The sequence below is a fragment of the Myodes glareolus genome, chromosome 9 (assembly GCF_982192425.1).
Source record: "Myodes glareolus chromosome 9, mMyoGla1.1, whole genome shotgun sequence".
In the NCBI taxonomy this organism is placed as follows: Eukaryota; Metazoa; Chordata; class Mammalia; order Rodentia; family Cricetidae; genus Myodes; species Myodes glareolus.
Window position 1 is genome coordinate 13,977,734 of NC_142034.1, and position 25,509 is coordinate 14,003,242.

A 25,509-nucleotide genomic window follows, 5' to 3' on the forward strand; every position below is an offset into this window, starting at 1 on the left:
TGCCTCAACTTAGTATGCCAAACTTTGTTGATTCCCAAGGGAGGCCTTACCCACTGAGGAGTGGATGGGGGCAGGAAGTGGGGAGAGGGTAGAGGGAGGGAAAAGAGGAGGGAAGGGGAACTGGGGTTGGTATATAAAATGGAAAAACAATTTTAAATTACAAAAAAGAATTTTCATACAGGGCATACAACAGTTGTTTCTTTCAGTCATTTGTTTTTATTAAAGGTAAACATACCCCATTTCTGTTTTTAAATATAAGTAACTATTCTATTTTAATAATGAAGATATGTGATTCTATAATTATCAGTAAGTGACTCTTACAAACAAGGAGAAAAGTTCCTCAAAGTTAAAGAAACAGCATGAAGCAAATCTTTAAAAGTTTGTTTTTACTTTCATTCATAGGTCTCACTGTGGAAACAGAGTCTTTTCTTAAACAAGCTAAACATTTCATTTTTTAGCTTATAAACCCCTTTTGCTTTCTATAGCGGTCTCCTACTACAGGGAGATGCCTGACACTCTTCGGGCTTCTACGCAAACATTTTTCAGGAAAACTAGAGCATGCAGATACAAGCAGGAAAGGGAGGGAGGCTACAGAAGACCCAACACAGCCCTCCACACAATGACTCTACTGTGGTATTCCCGTGTATAATGTAATCTATACCAGCCATACACTTTTTTTTAATAACTGATAATCTTGAATAGGAGACTTCTAATCTGTCATGTCTTACCAAATATATTTTAACATTTTGTTTAACATTTACTCAAGATCCTCATGTGAATATCACTTGATTGATGTGTGAAGAAACCTAGCTGTAAGGATTCCATCACACATGGAATTCCTTAGTACTTATAAAAGTGGTGCTTTCTTATCTCAGAAATCTGATTGTACTTGGCAAATGATGTGTAATAGAAACCATTCCTTCAACAAGAGACAACCAAAACAACATCCTGCTTATGTCATCACTATTAATATTCAAAAGTGTGAATAAACCCCACCCAGCAATCCAGGCTTGGCAAGAGCTGTTCATGAAAACAGGCCATGGAGACAGAATGTGGAGAAGTAGAAAGTTTACAAAGGCATGCACTACACCATTGGGAGAGGCTTCTAACTGTAATTCTTGCTTGATACCTGTCTTGTTATACATAATTTTACTATGTAAAAGTTAAAATCTTCCTTTTTGTTTAAACAGAAAAGGGGAAATGGTGTGGAAAGTCCTTCTGTATATGTGTTGCTTTTATTGGTTAATGAATAAAGAAACTGCTTTTGCCTGTGATAGGGCAGAATAGAGCTAGGCAGGGAAAACTAAACTGAATATTGGGAGAAAGAAGGCAGAGTCAGGAGACACCATGTAGCCGCTGCCAGGGACAGACGTGCAGGAACTTTACCAGTAAGCCACAGCCATTTGAGGATACACAAATAATAGAAATGGGCTAGTTTAGGATATAAGAACTAGCCAGAAATACGTTCAAGCTTTTAGCCAAACAGTATTACAAATAATACAGTTTCTGGGTGATTATTTCGGGTCTAGGCGTTCGGGTATGAATGTGTGAGCTCACTCAGCTCACAGAGACATGGTGCATAGCCAGTAAGAAGAGCACACAGACTCTTAAGGTAAAAATGAGGCACAGGCAGGTTGTCTGGTGAATTTGGTGAAGTTGGAAACTGGAGCCTGGTATAGCACAGAACAGAGCTGATCTGAGGAGTGGTTCAATTTCCAAAAGCAAATCACCAAAGGCTACCTGTAATTTTAACTACCCACATTTGATGGCCACCTCTTTCTATGTATGGGTAAGGTTCTTAAAATGATGGTTCCAGAGTCTTACCCACCTGTGATTCTTTGATTGTGCTCCAATAATGACTGGCTTGGCATGATATGTCCATGGGCTCAACAGTGGCATGAATATTATGGGAGATAGCCAAATGCTTTCTGGTCCACTCCACAGGAAGAAACTCATAGCTGTAACTGTTAATCTGGCCAAGAACACACAGCTGGAAAGTTCAGAGGCCCTAAATGTGAGCCTACTTCTATTGCCTTCTAAATATCTATCTCTAGAACCACAAATTAGTGCAGCTTTCAGATCTCATAAGGAAAGCATCTTTGTATAGTGGACTGCAACTAATAGAGACACTCACAATTGGTCAAAATTCAGAAACCAAGTGTTGAGGGATGGCTCACTTATACACGGGACATCTACATCACTTGCCCTATCTAAAAAGCTCCCAGGTAACATGGGAGAAAGAGGGTGGAAAGATGTACAATTCATAAGGCAGTGAGGTCTGCAGTAAGACAGTGTTTTCTGAACACAACAGGATGCTGCAGTATTGAATTCCCAGAAGCTCTGGTCGCCTGCACAAGGTCACATCAGTTAACACTCCATCATGATCGTGGAGGGGCACTTGAGCCCCAACCTCCAGCTAAAGACACTAAGGGTAAGGAGAATCAGTTTTCTCTATGAGTATGGTCTCTGGTAGATTTACCATGCTCCAGTGGATGGCCTTATACCCATGAATCCATGGTAATCACTGAATGAACTCAGTGGGTAGGGAAGAAGAAGAGGAGGAGGAGGTAGAGGAAAAAGAAATAAGAAAGTTTAGAGGGTGACATAAAAAAGAGGATCCAGAAAAAGTTGAAGGATAGGAATGAGTTGGGGATGTAAATGATAAAAATATATGAATGCATGAAATTTATAAATGTATATGCTTATTCTCAAAATGTAAAAATGTTATATAACAAAATAATGTACATATACATAAAGAAACACATATAGATGGAACAGGTTTTATATATCTAAGAATATACATATTCCTTTATGTTCACAAGCACACACATATATATATTTAATGACAATTAGTGAAAAAAGAGGCAATAAATTTGAAAGAGAGCAGGGAGGGTTTTATGGAAGGACTTGGAGAAAGAAAAGGAAAGGAAAGGCAGAAATGATACAATCAAACTATACATAAAAATTATGTCATTATAATCTCAAAAAATGAAATAATTAAAGGATATTGGTTTCTAAGATTACATTATCACTGGAAGTTTCAGTTCTGCTATATATTTTGTTTTCGTTTTGTTTTGTTTGGTTTGGTTTTTTGACACAGAGTTTCTCTGAGCTTTGGAGTCTATCCTAACTAACTCTTGTTGATCAGGCTGGCCTCAGACTCACAGAGCTCCGCCTGCCTCTGCCTCCTGAGTGCTGGAAATGAAGGCATGTACCACTGCCGCCAGGCCTCTGCTATGTAATTTGATAAGTTAGTATTTACCTTGTTACAAAACCATATAAGGACACATGAACACAAGCACACATGCATGCATGCACACACATATTCAAAGAAAATTAAATGTTAATTTATGGTGAATAATAATGCAAAAATTCAATAAAATACTTGCAAAAATTTAATTAACACATTAAAAAGATCATTTGAAAGGATCAAGTCGGATTTGATTATAAAGAAAGTTCAACATACATATATTAGTAAATGATAGCACATAAGAGGACTCAAACAAAAATATCACACGCTAGGGGATTTTTGACAAAGAAATATACAATGGAAAATATACAATGGAAAAAAGAAAGCATGTTCAACAAATGGTGCTGTCATAACTGTATGTCAACATGTGAAAGAATGAAAATAGATTCATATCTATCCCCATGCACAAAACTCAAGTTCAAATGGATTAAAGACCTCATTATAAATCCAACCACACTGAACCTGATAGAAGAGAAAGTGGGAAGTCACTTTCAAGGCATGGGCACAGGAAACCACTTCCTAAATATAACACCAGCAGCACAGACACTGAGAACAACAATAAATAAATGGGGCCTCTTGAAACTGAGAAGCTTCTAAAAAGTAAAGGACACAGTCCATAAGACAAAAGGGCAGCCTACTGAATGGGAAAAGATCTTCACCAACCCCACATCAGACAGAGGACTGATCTCCAAAATATATAAAGAACTCAAGAAATTAGCTATCAAAATTCCAATAACCCAATTTAAAATGGGGGTACAGAACTAAACAGAGAATTCTCAACAGAAAAATCTCATATGGCTGAAAGACCCATAAGGAAACGTTCAACATTCCTAGCCATCAGGAAAATGCAAACCAAAACAACTCTGAAATACCGTCTTATACCAGTCAGAATGGCTAAGATCAAAACCACCAATGATAGCTTATGCTAGAGAGGATGTGGAATTAGGGGAACACTCCTCCATTGCTGGTGGGAATGCAAACTTGTACAACCACTTTGGAAATTAGTATGGTGGTTTCTCAGAAAATTGGAAATCAATCTACCTCAGGACCCAGCAATACCATTCTTGGGCATATACCCAAAAGATATTCAATCATACTACAATGACATTTGTTCAACTATGTTCATAGCAGCATTATTTGTAATAACCAGAACCTGGCAACAACCTAGATGCCCCTCAAACGAAGAATGAATAAAGAAAATGTGGGACATTAACATATTAGAGTACTACTCAGCAGTAAAAAACAATGACATCTTGAAATTTGCATGAAAATGGATGGAACTAGAAAAAAAATCATCCCAAGTGAGGTAACCCTGACAAAAAAAAGATGAACATGGTATGTGCTCACTCATAAGTGGATACTAGCTGTAAGGCAAAGGATATTGAGCCTATAGTTCATGAACATAGAGAAGCTAAGTAACAAGATGAACTCTAAGAAAAACGTACATAGATCCACCTGGAAATGGGAAATAGACAAGAACTCCTTAAAAGATTGGGAGCTTGGGGGTGGGGGGAGTAGGGAGGGCAGAAAGAGAAGATGAGGGGAGAAGGGAAGGGAGAAGGAGAACTTGAGGGAATGGAATAGTCAAGAAGGAAGAAGGACAGAGATGAAAGCAAATAAAGAGATATCTTGATTGAGGGAGCCATTATGGGGCTAGCAAGAAACCCGACACTAGAGGAATTCCCAGGAATCCACAAGGATGATCCCAGATAAGACCCTAAGCAACAGAGGACAGGGTGCCCGAACTGGCCTTGCCAGTCACCATAGAACTTTCATCTATGTTTCAACTGATGGAAACAGAGGCAGAGAACTGCATCAGAGCACTGGATTGAGCTCCAAAAGTCCAGTTGAAGAGTGGGAGGAGTGAGAACATGAGCAAAGAGGTCAAGATCATGATGGGTTCACCCACTGAAACAGTTTACCTGGGCTAATGGGAGCTCACCAACACTAGCCAGACAGAGAAGGAAACAAAATAGGTCCAAGCTATTCCCTCTGAATGTGGATGTCAGTTGTATTGCTGGGGCAGACTGCAGGCCACTGGCAGTGGCACCAGGATTTATCCCTACTGCTTGCACTAGCTTTTTGAGAACCTATTATCTTTGGATGGATACCTTGCTCAGCCTGGATATAGTAGGGAGGGCCATGGACATTCCCCAAAGCAATGTACCTTACCATCTCTGAGGAGTAGATGAGAAGTGCAGGGGTTAGGTGGAGTAAATGGGAGAGGGAAGGGAGTAGGAACTGGGATTGGTATATAAATAAAAAAGAGTTTGTTTTCTTTTTTAAGAGATTCAATTATCAGATTAAAAATCATTCAAAAGGATTTGATCATAAAGATAGCTCAACATACATAAATTAGTAAAGGATAGCACATAAGAGGACTCAAAGAAAAATATCACATGCTGGGGTTTATGTTCTTGTACCCTAGAAAGATTTGTTACTTGTATAGGTTTAATAAAATGTTGATTGGCTAGTAGCTAGGCAGGAAGTATAGGTGGGGTGAACAGACTAGGAGAATTTTGGAAAGAGGAAAGGCTCAGTCTGCAGCCATCACTCAGACACAGAGGAAGCAAAGTGAGAATGCCTCATTGATAAAAGGTATCAAGCCACATAGTTAACATAGGCAAGAATTATGGGTTAATTTAAGTTGTCAGAGCTAGTTAATAATAAGTCTGAGCTAATAGGTTAACCAGTAAATAATAAATATAAGTGTTTTGTTGAGAGTGAACTGCTGTGGGACTGGGCAGGATAGAAACCTCCATTTACAATCACATGATCATCTCAATAGATTCCAAAAATCATCACATATCTACTCATAATGCAAGTCCTGAAGAAATTAAAAACAAGAGACATATATCTCATGATCATAAGGACTCTATACAATAAACCTACAGGTAATATTATATCAAATGGATAAAAGTTTGAAATATTTCTGATGAAATCAGCAAAGAAACAATGCTGTCCACTTTCTCCACTGTAATTCAACAAATGCTAAAAGTCTTGGAGCAATAAGAAAGAACAGAAGAAGCTCATCTATACCTGCAGATGATATGATACTACATATAGGAGACCAGAAAGATAGTTTCCACTCTGATAAACACTTTCAGCAAAGCATCAGGATCCAACATCAGCAAATGAAAACAGTAATTTTCCATCTCCCCAAAATGAGCTTGCCAAGAAAGAAGTCAGGAAAACAATCTCACAATAGCTTTGAAAATAAATAAAATAATGGGAAGTAGATCTAACCAAAGGAAAGCCATCTACAATGAAAATTTTAAAATGGTGAGGAAAGAAATTGAAGACGACATCAGAAAGACCTCACACTCATGAATGCACAGAATACCGTAAAAATGGCTGTTTACACAAGCAATCTACAGATGCAATACAACCTCTAAAATTTCATAGAGATTATTCACATACATAGGTAAAAACAACACTAAAAACACCCTGAACAGCCAAAGCAATTCTGAACAAAGAGAGTAATGCTGGATGGCCCACAATGCTTTATCTTAAGCAATGTATGCTGTGGGAAATTCTTCAGCCAGTAAGCTTTAAGATACCAGCCCACTTGGGCATGGCCTCTTGTACCATAAATGCTGAGGTAAAGCACACACTCACACTCTCTCTCATAGTTCCAGAGAAAATCTAGCAATTCTGATTGAGATGGGATATACAGAAGCGATTTCATCACCTGGCAATCAGACTTCTTAATGTAAACAACACTCATGGAACCTTTGTATTCAATTGGTCCAAAAATGATACAGATGTAATACAGGAAAACAAAAGAAATGCTTCTGTTTTCTGCATTTTCCATGCTTCCACCAACAGTTAATTGCCACCAATAACACCTGATCTGAAAGCTGACTGGCCACTTACTCATTATCTGCCATGGCTGACCACACCATGGAGCATAGAAGAAAAACAGAACTACCTCAGCATCCCAGCAAATGTGTTCTGCAAAGTTCAGCTGTCAACTACATCCACGCAAAACCTGAGAAAGTTTGGAAAGGAATTCTAGACACAAAATAACAGAGTTAAGCATAGGTTCTTGGTAGTCAGCATTTTTTTTTTTAAATTTGGATGGGCGCTGTTTGCTGGTAACATGCAGGAGTGCTGAGGCTCCTTTAAGAGAAGGCTTACTGATTCAGCATAAGAAATAGCAGCTTCCTGGTTCATGCTGCCAACAAGTACCCTGGTTCTTTCAGGAGGCCGAGCAATTAAATTACTTTGCCCATCAAAAGCTGGGAGCAGTTTGGAAAGAAATACATCCAAATTCCAAAATATTGTTTATAAATGTTTGTTTACATTTAAAGGGGGATATATTATAGAGGTGAATACTTTGCATCGTTATGGATCTTGGTTTATCGATACAAATTTAAGGTCAATTTTGTTATATTTCTATTTCTGCTCTTGATTAAGGTATTGTATTTGTGCAGCTCATTTAAAAATGTAAACTAAAATTAAGAAATACAGGTTAATAGATAGTCACCTATAAAGTTAAGCTTGTAGTCATGTTAGTTAGATTTTCTATATATATAAAGATATATTTCAGTTAGATAATCGTCAAACCTTTCAAAGACCTACAGAATATTGCATTGTGAACCTGAAGAAAATCATATAGTTATCCTCCTGGATAGTGGAACTAGGCAAGATTGCCAGGCAAACTTGGGTGCATGGGGGGTGGGGGGGTGGAAGTAAGGGAAGATGGTCAGGGAGAGGGGAGAGGGGGAGGATTGGGGATGGCTTGGGGGAATCAGAGGGGGGAGGGAGGAAGCATGGTTGTGGGAGCAGGGAGGTTTATATCTCAGCTAAGGGAGCCATTTTAGGGTTTGCAAGAGACTTGAATCTGGAGGGGTTCCCAGTAAAAATTAAATAAAAAATAAAAAAATAAAATAAAAAATTTAAAAAAAATAAAAAAAATAATTAAAAAAAAGAAAAGAAAAGAAAACTCTTTACTGAGTCAGGTAAGCCAGACCCAAAAAGAGGATTCACTCATAATCCTCAAAAAATCACTCATAAGTGGATTCTAGCCATAATTAAAGGTCTTTGAGCCTATTATTCGTGATCCTAGAGAAGCTGGATAGGAGGGTGAACCTGAAGAAAATTCAGGTAGTTTTCCTCCTGGAGTTTGGAAATAGACAAGAGTCCCAGGTAACCTCGGGTGCTTGGGGGGGGGTTGCTGGAAGGGGAGAGGGTTTGGGAGAAGGGAGCAGGGGAGGAATGGGGAATGCTCGGGGGACTGGGAGGGGGGGAGGGAGGAAGGATAGATATGGGATCAGGGAAGAATATACCTCAACTAAGGGAGTCAGTTTAGGGTTTACTAGAGACTTGATTATAAATGGGATTCCAGGTCCAAGGAGAGATCCTCAGATTGTTCTCTAGACAGAGGAGAGGGTGCCTGAACTGGCCTTGGCCCATAACCATACTGATGAATATTTTGCTTATCACCATAGATCCTTCATCTGGTGATGGATGGAGTTGGAGACGGCGATCCACATTGCATTAAAATGTTTTAAGAACTTAGGACTTCTCATGACAATGAGACACATCTGCTCCTGACAGCACCAACTATTTCAAGATGAAGATGGACATCGAAGTAGCACCTTAAGGGGTTTGTTAGCCATTTGGGAAAAAAAAAACTGTTCTTGCCTGGACTGTTTGGTGTTATGCTCTATGAATTGAACATGTAGGACCCACAGGAAAATGACTGATGAACTTGCCTAAAGGTGAGACTGTCCTTTGGGGTTCCTGCTTCATGAATGAGACTGCCAGACATTCTGCAGGACACAAAAGAAAATGACTGACAAACTAACATAGGCAGAACTGTCTTTGAAATTTCCTGATTCATGGAAAAGTCTGCCAGATACTATGGGCCTGTAGGCTGAAGACTGGATGACCCAACAGTACAGAAGAACTTTGGGTGACTGTCCAGGCAGCAAGATGTCTCTGTCAATTCTAGAGTTTTGGAAGTTGGAAATTCCTGTTTACTTAGGTAATATTATATCCTTCTGGAGACTTTGATGAAGTTGAAGAATAGACAGTTATAATCATAGTTTTCCTTAGTTATATAAAAGATAATATATATATTCCTTAGTTATATAAAAGATAATATATATGTGTATATGTATATGTAGTATACTATATATACTACATATATATATATATATAGTAACTGTAATTCTTGCTTAATACTTGTTTTGTCATATGTAATTTTACTATGTTAAAGTTAAAACAGTTTTAATTTAGACAGAAAAGGGAAGTTGATGTGGGAAGCCCTTCTGTATATGGGTTGCTTTTATTGGTTATTGAATAAAAAAGCTGCTTTGGCCTGTGATAGGGCAGAATAGAGCTAGGCAGGAAAACTAAACTGAATGTTTGGAGAAAGTAGGTGCGGTCATTGAGACACCATGAAGCTGTTGGAGGAGAAAGATGTAAGCCACCAGCTGGAACCTTGCCGGTAAACCACAAGCCTTGTGATAAAATATAAAATAACAGAGATGGGTTAATTTAAGATATAAGTAGTCCATCCTCAGCCATAGGTGCACCCAGATCCTATGTCCCCATGCTAAGACCCCCACTCCCCTAAAATGGCCCTGGGAACATGCCTCTCCCTCCCCCAGGCAAGTGAGTCATGGCCCTAGCATCCCCTGCTACTTGTGCACAGCCTTTTCCCGTGGCCAGTCCTTGGAAAGTTTTTTACTTTGTCCTGTTCTGGGTCCATTAAACAGCCTCCCCAATGTCAAAAAAGAAAAGATATAAGAGCTAGCCAATAAGAAATGTGAGCTAATAGACCAATCAGTGTTGCAATTGATATAGTTTCTGTGCAATTATTTCCCATCTAGGCGGCCAGGAAACAATCAGCCCCCGCCTACAACTGTGCAACAGTAACAAACACAGAAATACACACCAGAGGAACAATATAGATGACCCTGAAATAAACAACTCCAGAAACCTAATTTTTGACACATATGCCAAAAAACATACATTAGAAGAAAAAGACAACCTTGCCAACAAATGATTCTGGGAAAACTGGATGTCCACAAGTAAAAGAAAAATAAAACTGGATCCCTAGCTCTCAACTCATACAAAAATCAACTAAATGGAATGAAGACCTTAATGTAAGACCTGAACTTCTGAAACTGCTAAGAGGAAAACATAGGGAAGAACACTTCAAGATACAGGCACAGTCAAGGACTTGATGAAGAAGACTCCAACAGAGCAGGAAATAAAACCAAAAGCTGACAAACAGGACTGTATGAAATTAAAAGGTTTCTGCACAGAAAAGGAAGCAGTCAAGGGAAGAGACAACTTACAGAACGAGGGACCATTTTTGCTAGCTTATGTCTGATGGAAGAGTAATATGTAGATGATACAGAGAGCTACCATATGGCCCAGCTTTACTCTAAGACAGTATACCATAGAACTACCTGCTTATCAATGGCCAGGTCAGCACTGTCCACAATAACCAAGTTACAGAATAAGCCGAGTATATGTCAACAGAAAGATGAAGAAAGAAATGTGGTATACACAGTGAAGCTGTTTGTCCATGAGAGAATGAAATGTTGCTCGTTGAAGATTCTATACAATTGAACATTGTCATATAAGTGAAATAAGCCAGACTCAGCAAGACAAGTTTATATTTGTCTCATTTCTGAATCTGTGATTTTACAGACATAAATTGTGTGTATGCATGCATGAGTATGTGTGTGCATGTCTCTGTGTGTGTACTGACTTGAAAGGTCAAAGGAATCTGTCCAGGGGAACGAAGGAGATTAGCAGGGGGTGAAGAGAGCAGAAGGGAGAGGATGCAGAGTAAACAGGGCTAAATTACACTCTGAAACCAATCACTATGACTATGAATATAGGTCCATAAAATTTTTGTAAGTAAAAATAATAAAAGAAAAACATGTTATCTATGGGAAAATCATAAATGGTGACGTCAGCCTCTTCTGATATAGTCAAGGGATTTTTTGTTTTCTCTTTTTCTCTCACCATGCCTCATCACATTGGTCCACAATGGTGTCCCTCTTCCTACTGTGCTAGCGAGGCCTTTTGCATCTTTCCCCTTTGATTCTTCACTTAGCCCAGGTTTAGTCAATTTTGATGACATTTCTTTTGCGTCATTTGGGTTGCACTGATTTTTCTGTTTCCCTGCATCTAAACCTTCACTGTTCGTTCTCCTCTCCAGTCTTTCTTCTGCGTGCATGGACACATGCTTGCTTTACTTTTCATTCATTCTTAGGGTGAAGTTGAGGGTGCTGACTTAAGACTTTCCTCTTTGGATATAGATGCTTCAAGCTATAAATTTTTCCTTATTTACTACTTTATCTGAACTGAATAAATTTTGATGTCATACTTTTTTTTTGCTTTAAATCAGTTCAAAATTTGTTATTTTCTTTGTTTTACTGTCCTTTACCCATGACTTACTTTTAAAAGTCTGTTGTTTAATTTTCAGATATTTGAATGTTTCACATATTTATTTTGTCATTTATTTGTAATTTATGATAATGGCTCAAAGAACACACTTAGCATAATTTTAATCCTTGCAAATTTATTGAGACTTGTCTTGTGGTCAAGCATACCGTCTGTCCTGGAGAATGTTTCATGGGTGCCTGAAGTCATTGGGTGGGGTGACTAAAATCACCACCCAAGCCTCAGATTCCCCCAAGTGGCACGACCAAAACCAACGCAGCATGATAAAACTTTGAAACTTATGAAAATGAAATTTTCCCAAAGAAAAGGAGACCCTTTTCTCTGACATCAATTCAGTTGATCTGCAAAATTAAAAGAGTCCTCAACATCTTCTATGATATTCTAACAGAACTCAGTGATTAGAAAGCATCCAGTATAGACCTTTCTGGTTTTATATTCTTTTCTTTACGGGACTTTCAAGTATTCATTTGTTGAGAATTATCAATAACCAAATCCCTCTGATTGCTCAGCAACATTCCATTAGCTCTTCTCCATCTTTTCATTTGTTGAGTAGTATTTGAATTACTGATGTTTGGGACATTTATGAAGAAAGTTGCTGTCAACATTTGTGCATAAGTTCCTATCTGCATCTATTTTTTATTTCTCTTCATTAAATACACAGAATACCTGACATACAGTATGTTTAACTGTTTTTAAGCTGGCAATCTTCCAAAATAGTAACGCTGTTTTTCATGTTTTCTAACAACACTCAAGAACTACAACTGTATCACCTCTTTTTCAACACTTCGTGTTGCCCGCTCATCTTTGCTATTTAATCCATCCAATGTAAAGAAGGGTGACATCTCATTTTTGCTTTAGTTTGTATCTCATTAGTGAGATGTTCAGCATCCTTTTATGTGCTTCCTGGACATTAGTGCATCTTTGAGGTATCTATTTAATTCTTTGTCTATTTTTAATTGGGTCATTTGTCTCTTTATTGAGTTGTATTAATGTCTTTCATATTTTTGACACAAATTCTTTGAAATGTAGAAATTAAAATATTTTCTCCCATTCTCCAGTTTTTCCTTTTGTTGTCATTTATTGGAGTCTTTCAAAGAGAAAAACCCTTTAATTTTGGTGAAGTCAATGTGGCAGTTTCAATTGAAATTGAATTTCCATTGTGGTAAACAATATGTCTTCTTTGATATGTCAAGTTTTAGAAGTAAAATGAAGTTTTGTTTATGGTCTACTGAATTTCGTAACTGATTTACAAGAGTAAAGATTTAATATGTTGTCTGACATGGTAGAAAGTAGAAAATTTGTCTGGTTCATGTTTCTTGGTCTAATAGAAAAAAAAAAAGCCACAGTAAAAACACCCAGCAACTATGATCTCTCTGTGCTACCCAGCACCTTTCCAAGCATGTGAACTGAGAAATACTGCCTTTGACATACAAACACATGCCCTTTGGTCTAGTTTAATGGCTTATATTAGTTCTAATTTGTATGATGTTTTGTTACAGCTATTCTTTATATTCCATGAAAATAAATGATACATTTTCGTCATCCTTTTAACAAAATTTTTGATTAATTTTATTTTAGTTGTGTCTGTTGTCAAAGCATATTTGTGGATTTGTCTGTTAATTAATAGTACTCATTAAGCACAAAAAGCCTATTAATGTTTGCTACTACAAGAGCGTACTTTGTTGTACTCTGGACAGTACATTGTTCTCTGATCCTGTTCTTTGGCAATATTCCCTCTTAGGTTCTCCAATTACCTTCTAAACATCTTTATGAAAATGTGCATCTACATAATTAATGGTATTAGTACCCATATTTTGTTGAAATAATAAACTGGCCTAAACTAGTCTTCATATTTCAACAAAGAGTATGGCCCAAAGTAACTTCCACATGCAGTGTGGCGGTTGGGCAAGCAGGGTGTAACCTAAGACTACAGGCCATAGGCGAGCAGAACAACAGTGAGTCACAACAGTCAGCCACTAGCCAAGTCCAGGCTGAAGGCTGCCATGTTATACCCAAATAAGGCAACTGGCAATGTGTACCAAGCAGAAAATAGCTGTTGGTCACTTCTGTCTCTTTGGTTATAAAAACAACTCATTATATTTTGAGACTAGGGTGCTGTGGATTCTTTAACATTTTTATTACACCATAGTGCCTGGTTCTATATTTTTTCCTTTTCTCTTTTTTTATGATTAAGTAAACATTACAAGGTTCAACTGGTCTCAATGTTTCAATTATTTATATTTTCTCGACTTCAATTTTTTTGTTGTTGCAGAATATTTATTTACACTGTAAAGATTCATCTCTGCCTAATGCACCTTTTGATTGGTTTAATAAAGAGCTAAATGGCCAATAGCTAGGCAGAAAAAAAATATGTGGGACTTCCCAGGGGAAAGACCTCTTGATTAGGACAGTCAATAGTTCGTCAAACCAAATAGCCATTCCATCAAAATTAACTTATAAGACTAACAAATGTTTTTTATTTTTTTTATTTCTTTGATTTTTCGAGGCAGGGTTTCTCTGTCCTAGAACTAGCTCTTGTAGACCAGGCTAGCCTCGAACTCACAGAGATTCAGATGCTTGCCTCTGCCTTCCGAGTGCTGGGATTAAAGGCATGTGAAACCGCAGCCCAGCCTAACAAATGTTTCTCATTTGATCAGTTATAAAGTGTCAATTTCCAGGTAGTTAGCTAAGATGGTCCAGCACTATAGATTCCTCTTCCAAGAACTTCAGATAAGTCTTTCATTTTCCCATCACACTGAGACTTGACAACAGCTAGTGTGGAGACCCAAAAATATGAGCCTATTTCCACCTTGTCTGAAGGTAAGCTTGCTCAAAGTTGTTACCATTCCACCCTGATCAAAGGTCAAAGAATTGGAACTTCTATTCCTTCTGTTCCTTCAAGGTTATTGTCTGCTTCCACCTCAAACAAAGGCCCCAATCTTGATTTAGATTAGAGAGTTCTGCTCTTTCAAGATTATTGCCAACAGATGTGGCTAATATCCAGACCTCGTATTTCAGGAGTAGAGAAGTAATTACGTTACTACCCCAAACAAAAGTCTAAGGATCCAACTAAGTTCCTACTTCCTTAAGGAGATAACAATGAATTCAACCCAGGGTTTGCCTACAAAATGTTTTAGTCTAGGGTGTGAGCATTACTTGTCTTGTTCTAGCAACAGAATGTTTAACACTGAATATAGCCCGCAACCTCCAACTGATATATTCATTTCATTGTATCATGATAATGCAGTTTTTTTTTGTTTTTATAATCTTACTCCTATCTTTCGGAGTCAGAAGTATTTTAAGCAAATGGGAACTAAACACAGGTAATTTCAGTAGTCACTGGAACTCCCTCCTGGTACTAGGTACTATCCTGTGTTTTCTGTTTTATTATTTACACTCATGTCTTCGTTCTCTTTACTATTTTCCTTTTCTTTTTTTTTAATTGATTTTTATTGAGTTCTACATTTTTCTCTATACTATTTTTCTACTCACCATACCCCTACCATGATAAGTGGTATTTTTGTCAAAGTTGATCTCTGACAAATAGCACCCAAAAATGCTTCTCATAAATAAGAACTCCAAAAATTATAAAGATAGATAATGGGTCTGGATATGTTATTAAAGCATTTCACAATTTTGTTTCCAATGGAATATCAAACATACAAGCATTCCCTATAATCCTCAAGGACAAGGAATTGTGGAGCGTGCACATGGCTCCTTGAAAACACAACTTCGAAAGAGAAAAGCAGGAGAATGATAGCTCAGTCACTACACAAGGCCTTAAGTTATGCACTTTTTATTCTAAGTTTTCTGAATATGGATGCTTGTGAGCAATCTGCCATGGGTAGATTTTGGCATGATGGCACTATGGTGACCTTTGCTAAAGCAAGGTAGAAAGACCCTTGCACGGGATTATGGAAAGGATCTGATCCTGTGTTAAAACAGGGTCGAGGGCATGTTTGTGTTTTTTCACAGAATGAGGATCAAACAAAATAGTTTCCAGAACATCTGGTTTGATGTGTCCAACAGAAGGGTACCAGCCTCGATCACACTGTAGCTACTAATGCCCCCACTGAAGAGCTGGAGTGGGCGCCTGTGTTCCTGACTTCCTCATACCACTATGATACAGGCCAAGCAAAGGAGTACTTGAACCAATCTCCTGATTTACAACAGCATGTAGTCTGAGAAGGGAAAGAAGATCGTGGTGACTGGTGATGCAGTTTTTTATCTTACTACTAGTTTTGGGGTCAGACGCATTTGAAGCAAGTGGGAATTAAATGCAGGTGATTTCAGTATTCACCAGAGCTCCCTACTGATAATATCCTATGTTTTCTGTTTTATTATCTTCACTCGTGTCTGCTCTCTTTACTATTTTTCTAACCCCCTCGCCCCTACCCTGGTAAGTGGTATTTTTGTAGAAGCTGGTCTCTGAAGAGCTAGCTCTCACAGGACTTGATCTTTATCTCATTTTTTCAGGGTCCCCTAAAGATGCTGTCACCACCAGACAACAGGAAATAATTTTAATAACACGATGCCCACACTTCTAAGAGGTGGAGTAGGTGGTTTTTGGTTGTTCAGTGGGTTATAGATGTTTGTCATCAGTTAGTGAGGTTGGTTGCAAGTTGTTATTGGCCATACTCAGGGAGGAAACCAAGCAAAGGAAATTAGATTCAGGGATCTCATTCTGAAAAGAAAAGGGGGGATAAAAGAATGATTATTGAATCTACTTTCAAACTGGACAAGCAATACTTGGGAGCTGGATGCCCACAAGAAAGACTACATAACGTTGTAGTGGTGTGTTCTTAACTAGCCTGGGATTTGCACAGGGATTTGCTGTCTTTGTCTTCTCCCCATGCACTGGTCTCTTCTGCTAGAACTATAGAAGTATGCGACCCTGTATGGCTTTTACATAGTTGATAGGGGCCTCATGCTTATGTGGCAAACACTTTATGAACTGAGCATTTCCTAGTCTGTTCAAGTTCTTAAATTTGTATTTTATAATGTATACACCTTCTTTTTGGGAAATCAGTACACTTCACATTCTTCTGATTCAGTTCCTGCCTCCAGGGTACAGCCCTGTTTGAATTCCTGGTCTCACTGCCTTCAATGTATTGTGATATAGATGTGTAGGATGTCCTTCCCAAGGTGCTTTTGGTCATAGCGTTTCATCACGGCAACAGAAACTCTAACTATGACAGAAAGTACTAGAAAGTAATCTAAATATACTTACTACAAGAAGCTGATAATTAAAATGTTGTCATCTTCAAATGGTAAAATATATTTACCAATAAAATATTCTAATTAAACATAGAATACAAATATATGCTATCAGATATAACAAATCAAATGAAAATAGTAGAAAAAGCTTTTAGTACTTATATAATCTTTTCTTTTAAAAATTTACTCTGAGAATTTCATGTGTATATAACAATCATATTCTTTCAATAAAAGAATCAATACAAATCGACATATTCTTAACAACCATATTATATGGATATTTTATAAATTATATACATAAAACTTACAACATTAAATTCTTCTCATGTAATGAAAAGCTATTATATTTTATACATAAATTATAAATAGAGATTTATATGAAATATAAAATTAATTGAAATAATTTACATAAAATTAATTTCTTATAGCTAGAAAAAACATGAGTAAACATGAATAAAAATTAAATTAGATATTACCTATAATATTTCAGCTTGCATACACAGTGTTAACAATGTAGATTCTTCATAATACTTAGGTAGTTGTAATAATTTCCTCTATTATTTTGCAAATATGTAATTTTCTCAGAAAAAAAGCTACCATAAAAACTTAACCTTCAAGAACTAGAAACAATCTATTTCCTCTTGAGTTGCCCATTGAAAGAATCAATGTGACTGATCAACAAAAGTATTTACAGAACATTGGAAAGCACAGACCTGGTTGAGATGAGCCCATGTTCTGCAGAAGCCAGCATGTGGAAGCCTATGCCTGGTAGGTTCATCCATCCCCAGGGCAAGATGCATTTCTGTCATTCCCACACTTCATGAGGGACATTAGGACTTTTAAATGATCATTCTGGCTTCAAATGCAAATCAAGGGATCATATCCCTTTTCATTCTCAGTCTCTGACCCAGTGTTATTGCTACTTTGGACAAAGCTTTCTTTTTCTTAAGATGGAGGTCTCACTATATAGTGGCTGGCCTGGAACCTGCCATGTATATAGGCAGGCCTGGAACTCATAACTATGCTCAACCTTCTTTTTAATTACACACACTCACGTGAGTCTGTGTGTGGGTATCTACAGGTAAGCTCAGTTCTTATGGAGGCAGTTGGATTCCTTGAAGCTGCAATTACAGGATGTTGAGAGCCAGCCGGTGTGGGTGGTGGGAACAGAGTTAGGGTCCTCTGTAAAGGCAGTATGTGTTTTAACTTCCAAGACAGTCTCCAGCCCTCACCAAGTGGTTAAAAGTGAGATGTTTCTGAGGATGAGTGTGTGTCTTACCTGCTCTTTCATCTCCGCATAGACCTTCTCAGAGTTCACTTCTACCTGCCGCTTAAACTCCTCCAGGGCAGCATCTGCCTGCTGGGCCTGCAACCTCTGAACCTCAGTCACACGGCAGAGCTGTTCCTCCTTCTCCCTGCAAAGTTCATAAAGCTCCAGAGTTACATGGGCAAAGGACAAAGAAGGGACTTGGGAAGGGAAAGGGGAAAATGTAACTCTTTTTAATTGCAAAATTTAAAAAGATTAAAGCCAAAAAATAACTAGGTAATAAGAAAACAAAATTAGCCCTTTCTAAAATAAAATTCAGATAGCATTTTCAGATCCATATTCTATGAAGCTTCTCTTTCAAAAGACAACAATTGAGCAATCTGTCTGGGTGAGGGCAAAAATACAATATGCATTTTGAGGAAGACATAACTATATTCAAAGATGCCCCTAAAAACAAACTATACAAAACTATGTACTTCCATTTACTGGTTGATAGATAAAATGTGGGATATCTATATAATGGAGTATTACTTAGACTTAAAAAGTAGGAACTTTTTTTATATATTCTACAACATGGAGATTATGTATATAAAATTTAAAAATATTAAGGCAAGTAAAATCGATCATAAAAATAACATTTATGGTCCCATTTATGTAAAAAGTTCAGAACTAAAATGTTGTTGTACAAAAGATTTCCACACTAGCCCAGAAAGGAGTATAATAAAGGTTTATTTATTTGGGGGTAAATTCACAGTGATCCACAGTCCTCTGTGTGCACGAGGGATTGAAACAGAATCCAGTAGCCAAGAGGCCCACACAAGCTTTTTGTCTGCATATATAGTAGATGAGACTATGCCCAAAGTGCGCCAGTACCTTAAAGGCTATTGACTGAAGGAGTTCCCACAACAACTCCCCCTTCTGTCTAAATAAGAGTTCTAAGCCTAATATAAAACTATAAACAATAAGAACAAATATCAACTACAAAAATTAGAATTACAACCAGCATGAACAACATCAAGCAAGAAACATATGCTAAATGTTTTAATAGTTATCCTATTCTAAGGAGTCTAAGTCTTATATTAGAAATGGCTTGGCTAAGTCGTGAGAGGAAAGTAACAACAACTATCTAGTCTTCAACCCCATCAAAGACCTGAGAAGGGAAAATAATAACATAAAAGATTTCCACACTAGCCCAGAATGGAGTATAATGAAGGTTTATTTATTAGGGGTAAACTCACAAAAAGAGTAGTGATCCACAGTCCTCTGTATGTGGAGGGAACTGGAATGAATACAGCAGCCAAGGGGCCCATGCACGCTTTTTGTCTGTATATACAGTACATGAGACCACGCCCAAAGTGGGTCAGTATCTTAAAGGCTATTGGCTGAAGGAGTTCCCAGAGTACTGGAAAACCTATACTCAGAAAATAAATCTGTTGCTGGGGACTATCAGAATGTTGGACAGGAGATTGGTTACTTGTATGTGGCTTCCTTTTGAGCCATGAGTATGATATGGAATTGGATAGTGGCAATAGTTACAAATTTCTCTATTAAAAGTCTATCAAATTATACTTTTTACACAAGGGAGTATAATGGCATGTGAATTCTACTGCAGTTTTAAAAATGCATCATGTCAGTTAGAAAGACATATACACACCATCTGTTGCCCTGCAGATGGTCAAAGCAACAGAACCATAGTGGCCTAAAACTGTTTTTATTAGTTCACCTGCCTAAAACTGATGGCCATCACATCTGTTCATACATCATACTGAACTGTACCCTCAAAAGGATGTCACAAAGCAACAGAAATCTCCACATATTGGTAGATGGAAAATATGAACCATTAACTTATAAATGCATTCAAGTTGTGAAGCTCTGACTAGGCTTTTGTGAATTAACCAAAATATTTGTATATAGCATCTTTTATATATCTTCACAATAAAATAAGCCCATGCAAGAAGTACTCTGTCCTTTCTCTTATAGAACAGGAAACTGGGGCTTGGACACATTTCTAAGGTGATCATCCTTGTGGGAGCTCCAGCCAGGACTCCATAGTTGAAGTGGGCCTCCAGACTGCCTGCTGGTGGCCGCCTCACTGTGATGTTTTCCTGACAAAATAGGCTATCTTCCTTCCCTATTGGCAAGTTCATATAAACACACAAAACTGCCTATTCCTAACTGTAACAATGACAAATGCCAAGTGATAGAACAATTTAAGTCTTGTAAATCAATATATGAATTTTATCACGGGAGGAAACAGCTTTCCCAAACCATCTATTATGTTACTGCCTTTTAAAGGGTGAGCAGAAAGAACTTGAGATTTCTGGAGTTACTCAGATGTGAGTTTACAATCCTCCCTCTAAGATATGTCACTACAGGTTCTCCTATAGACACATACATATTTTATATCAGAATGTCAAATTTCTCCCTGACTCCAACAAGGAAACCTTTCCCAAGCCTGAGTGGTCAACAGACTGATAGGGAAAAGTGGCATGTAGCTTCCACTTAAGCAGGACTCCTCAGTCTCTTTATAATCAGACATTATACATGGAGGTTAGTTCTTCCCAGATCCCATCACCAATCCACCCTGTGTTTGGGCATAGCACATCTGTACCTAAGGAACCCTTTGCATATGGGATAAATGAACATGCCATGAATCTTCATCTCCATGTAAGAACCACCTGTGTCTATTTATCTGTTCAAATCCTCATCTACATCTATCTTCTTGGACCCCGATAATAATCACAGTAGCACACCCTGACAAACCCATGTCTTCCACTGGAATCCCTCCTCCTCTTTATAAAGATAGTCATCATTTGCATATCCTGTGGGGTTTAAGGCTGTTCCACAGCATGTGACACCAAGCATGGGAACAAAGCCATTCTAATCAGGCTTCAGGCCAGAAGCTGCTTACAATCACTACACTTTACAGCAATGGGTACAGACTTTTGGAACTTTGAAAACCTTTGCTTCAGGTGTTTGTCTTATTTAGTGGTGTGTGTGTGTGTGTGTGTGTGTGTGTGTGTGTGTGTCTGTCTGTCTGTCTGTCTGTCTGTCTGTGAGTGTGTCTATGTGTGTGTGACCCACACACATGAACACACATGCTAGTACACGTGCGTAGGTGCACATGCTTATGTGCATGTAGAAGCAGAGGACAGCCTCAGGTATACTCTGGAACCATGCACTCTTTGTTTGAGCTGGTATCTCATTGGTCTGCAACTCATCAAGCAGGTTGGGCTGGCTGGGCCCAGAACCTGGTGGCCAGGGAGCAGGGAGATTTCATTGCTTTGCCTTCTTGCTGGGATTGTAAGCATGAGCCACCGCACTCAGATTTTTAACATAGGTTCTGGAGACTGGCCTCCTGTCCTGATGCCTGCACAGCAAACACTTTACCACCTGTGCATCTTCTCAGCCCCAACATGTTCATATTTAACAGAAAGAAAACTATCTTTTTGCCTACTAGTTTTCCAACACATTTTAAAACAAATGTCTTCAAGGTTAATGGAGTTATAAGTTGCAAGGTCCAAATAATAGTAAGGATTTTTTCCCACTTAACATTGTAAACTCTTAGATAACAGTGGTTAATAATGTCATGTGGAAGACTGACCCTAAGATATCACTATATAAAACATCAAGCACTCCGATGGCTATTAGAGCTTTAATTTAGTTTGGTGCATCTACACTCTATATTATTCTGCCCAAGAATCAGAAAGCCTTGATCTGTATATACAAACAACATTGCTATATATACTGAACAAAATGATTGACTGTTAAAATCTTCGCATATTGAAACTACATATAGGAACACTGTAAAGTCATATAACTATAGCCACCAAAATCTAAACTTTAGGAGGCAAGTGGATGTTCTCTGGTAGGATAGTCCCAAGTGACAGCAAGAGGCTACTTGTTTCTTCTGTTAGAGGCTCAAAGAAAAAGAAGTTATGGTAGGTACCTGGTGACCTCATTTCGGTGTTGGGTTAGGCAGGGCAAGGGATATTCATCCATTGCTTAGAGATAAAAGGGACCAACTTATGCAATTCTTTAAGTGCTGAGACACTTAAAAACATTTGAGAAATGTTTTAGATGAAACTTCATCAAACATTTACCTATGTTTACCTATACATAGAAAAGAAACAGTACTGGATAATATTTGAAAAATCAAATATTTAAACACTACAGTTTAAAATTATACACCATAAGTTTACCTAAAGAAAATCTGTTAAAAACAATGTAAAAATATATAACCTAAAGCAGAAATAAGCATTTGAAAAATTATTTAATTATATGTGTAATAGTTCACAGGAGGAGTCTAAATACTTTAAATTTAATAGGACAAATCTTTTCTTCACATCAGTTCAATGAGCATCTAAAATCATAAATTTTAGCCATCATCAATATATTTTATAGACCATTTAAAATGTCCCAATAAATTCTGTACATGTTCTCAATTCACAACTTCTATCTTGATTGAGAACTAGTATTTTTAAAAATTATGAAATAATAAGCCCAAGGAGCTAGATAGATGGCCCAGTGGCTAAGCATGTACAGTACTCTTTCAGAAGACTTGGGTTTAACTCCCAGAACAACGTAAGGTGGCTCATGGCTGCCTGAACTCCAGCTCCACAAAGATCCAACACATCTGGCCCCTGTGGGCACCTGCATTCATATCTACTTACTCCTCCATGCAGACAATTTAAAATACATTTTAAAAAATAGTGAGCAAAGGGAGATGTCAGAAATCTGGCTGGTGTAAGGCCCTCCACAAGGACTGCTCTAATCACACAGTATAAAGAAGGTCTCACTCAAGGCAAATCAGTGTATTTGCTCAGTCTGGCATGTACATTCATCTCCACGCATTTAGGATTCTTATGTCTTGGTGTAGATTGTCTTTAGCTTTATTTAAATAAAAAATGATCATTTTAATGAGCTCCATTAAACTTACACAAGGTGCAAAAATAGAAGTAAAACTTTAAGCCTTTCAGCCAAAGATCTTTTCCTAGAGGTCATAAAATGCTGTACAAGAGACAAAACAGAGGGAAAAAAGTGACTTTCAAGATTATTCTTTCAGTGGACTCATGCAGCTGAGGATTAATGCATCACTCAAATTCCTTAAAGCTGGACTTCCATGAAGATAAAAAGGTGGAAAGAAAATTTGCTTTTTAGCTGTGATTTATTTATGAAATTTTCCTCATCTAAGTACATAGAGGATAAAGAAAAAAGAAGCTGCATTCTTACCCAGCCACAACTTAGCTCAGATTAAAGGGTGCTCTGAAGTGCACGATTATTTCAAAAAGGGCAATAAAATGCAGGGGACTAATGGACTACAATTTGGTATTTCTTGAGCTTTACAAGCTAACGTTTATATGTGCAAGCCAAGTCTAATTTGAAAATCTTCCTTTGGTACATTTCTGTAGCAGCACTTTTGATAACGATGGCTGTAGTCCAACGCGTATTTATAAGGCTTCACATTACAGTACACTTCATTTGCTGCCAGCTTGGCATCCCCACTGGAAACTCCAAGAAAAACAAAACAAAACAAAAAACTTCAAACAAGCCTGGAAAACAGCTCGAAGCCTCCATGCTTTCCATCTGGGCTTGGAGCACAAGCTTCTCAAGAGGCAATATCACCTACCTTTTTGGCTGCCAATCAGAACTTAAATTAATTAGACTGAGTCAGTAAAAAAAAATGTTATACCATTTACTTAACATGATTAAAAAAAACACTGCTTTATCTTCTTCTTCATGGGACTTCAGTATACACTGGCCTCTGCTAATTCATCTAAAACATGGGGACTGCTACAGAAACTGCAACATTTGATACTCTTCCGGGGTCAGAAAGGATGCCTAATAACACGAGCATTGGCATTGCTTTTAATATTTCAAGAAACCAATACTGTGGTCCCCAACTGACCTGCAGAGTTAATATAATCCATGTGTTCAAGGTCAGAGGCCGAGTAACACAAGTCTCTTGAAGATGTCCAAGACAAGGAATGGGCTCATCCCTGAAGTCCTCTCAAAGATCAAGGCTTGACAACACCTTGACTTTAGCTCCTCCTGGTGAACTGCCAACTTCTAGAACAGCAGAGAATAACCTGAAACTACTTTAAGACAGTACGCTAGTAGGGGTTTGTTACAGCCACAACAAAAAATGAGTACAACTTTGGTAACTGTCAGACACAAGGTGGTCAAGGGTACCAGAGGTACTTAATATAAAATTCCTTAAACTTCTTCAAAAATACTCTGAGGAACAAAAGAAGAGTTGGGTATAAGGAAAAGAGCTGAATTAGGCAAAGAAAATAAGAATAAAATCTGTTGTATTTCTTTAAATATATGGTTTTTGGATTATCAGTGACTTGATGATCTTAATAATATCAGGTTAAAACAATGTAAAAATGAATTCTTTCTCCAAAACACACCACCTAAATAAAACATGAGCAAGTTTTTGTGATGAAAATTGAGGACTTCCACAGACTACTGGTAAAGCCAAGCGTTCTTTGACTAGGATGCATCTGCTCAAACCGGCTTCACTATCATCCAGAGAGTGAAGTCACTTCATCTATGAAAAGACTTCTGGAGATCAAAATGTCCAAAAGAGCAGCCAACAACATAAAGCAGTTCTATAGAATTCTCTTTTGACATGAACGTAACAGTCTCAGAGACCCAGCTCCCAAGGCCAAACTCTAATTTTAAGGAACATGATTGGTCGAACGTGCTAGTTATGAGTAAGTTATGGACCTCAGCTAGGAGGTTCATAAATCCTTTCAAGTCAATTGAATTTTAATTAAGATTCAACACAAATGGATCTGGCATGACTCTCCTGGGCTTCAGCTGCTATTTAGGAGCTGAGAGGGATCCTGGTAACAAATTCGGAGATCTACTCACTATTACAAAAAAATCATAAAACAAGTAGAAGTGGTTTCCATCTTGGAGAAACATCGGTCAGATTAAGGAAGAGATAAAAGAGCAAAGAAGAAAATCAAACAGTACTGCAATATTTTATACGCTAAAATTTAGACAGAGCCATGCATGCTGCAGGAATATAAATGATACAAAGAGGTAGTGAATGTCTCCATGGGAATTTCTGGAATTAATCTCCGGAAGTGAAGATCTGGCTCAGTCAATACTGTGTTTGCCCCACAAGCATGAGGTCCTGAGTTTGAAGCTCTAGTGCCCACATAAAAAGCTAGGTGCAGTAAGGGGCATCTTTAACCACAGATCTGGGGGCTAGGAGGAACAGAAACAGGAGAACCCTCGAAGTTCACAAGCCAGCCCAACCAGTTCGTGAGCTTCATGCTCAGGAGGAGATCCTGTCTCTAAAACAAGCTGTCATACAGGAAGACACATT

General features: G+C 37.9%; 1 protein-coding gene across 4 annotated transcripts in view; it reads right to left on the reverse strand.

The window, feature by feature from the left end:
* The window catches only part of Cep112 (centrosomal protein 112), a 410,571-nt gene that overhangs the window by 234,954 nt on the left and 150,108 nt on the right, over positions 1-25,509 (reverse strand). For all 4 annotated transcript variants that reach the window (XR_015738731.1, XM_087909848.1, XM_048446068.3 and 1 more), the window contains one exon: positions 18,180-18,315. Coding sequence is in view for 3 of the 4 variants with exons in the window: in XM_087909848.1 (XP_087765974.1) it covers positions 18,180-18,315 (136 nt within the window). In the remaining variant the exon portion in view is untranslated. The remainder of the gene's footprint in view (positions 1-18,179; positions 18,316-25,509) is intronic.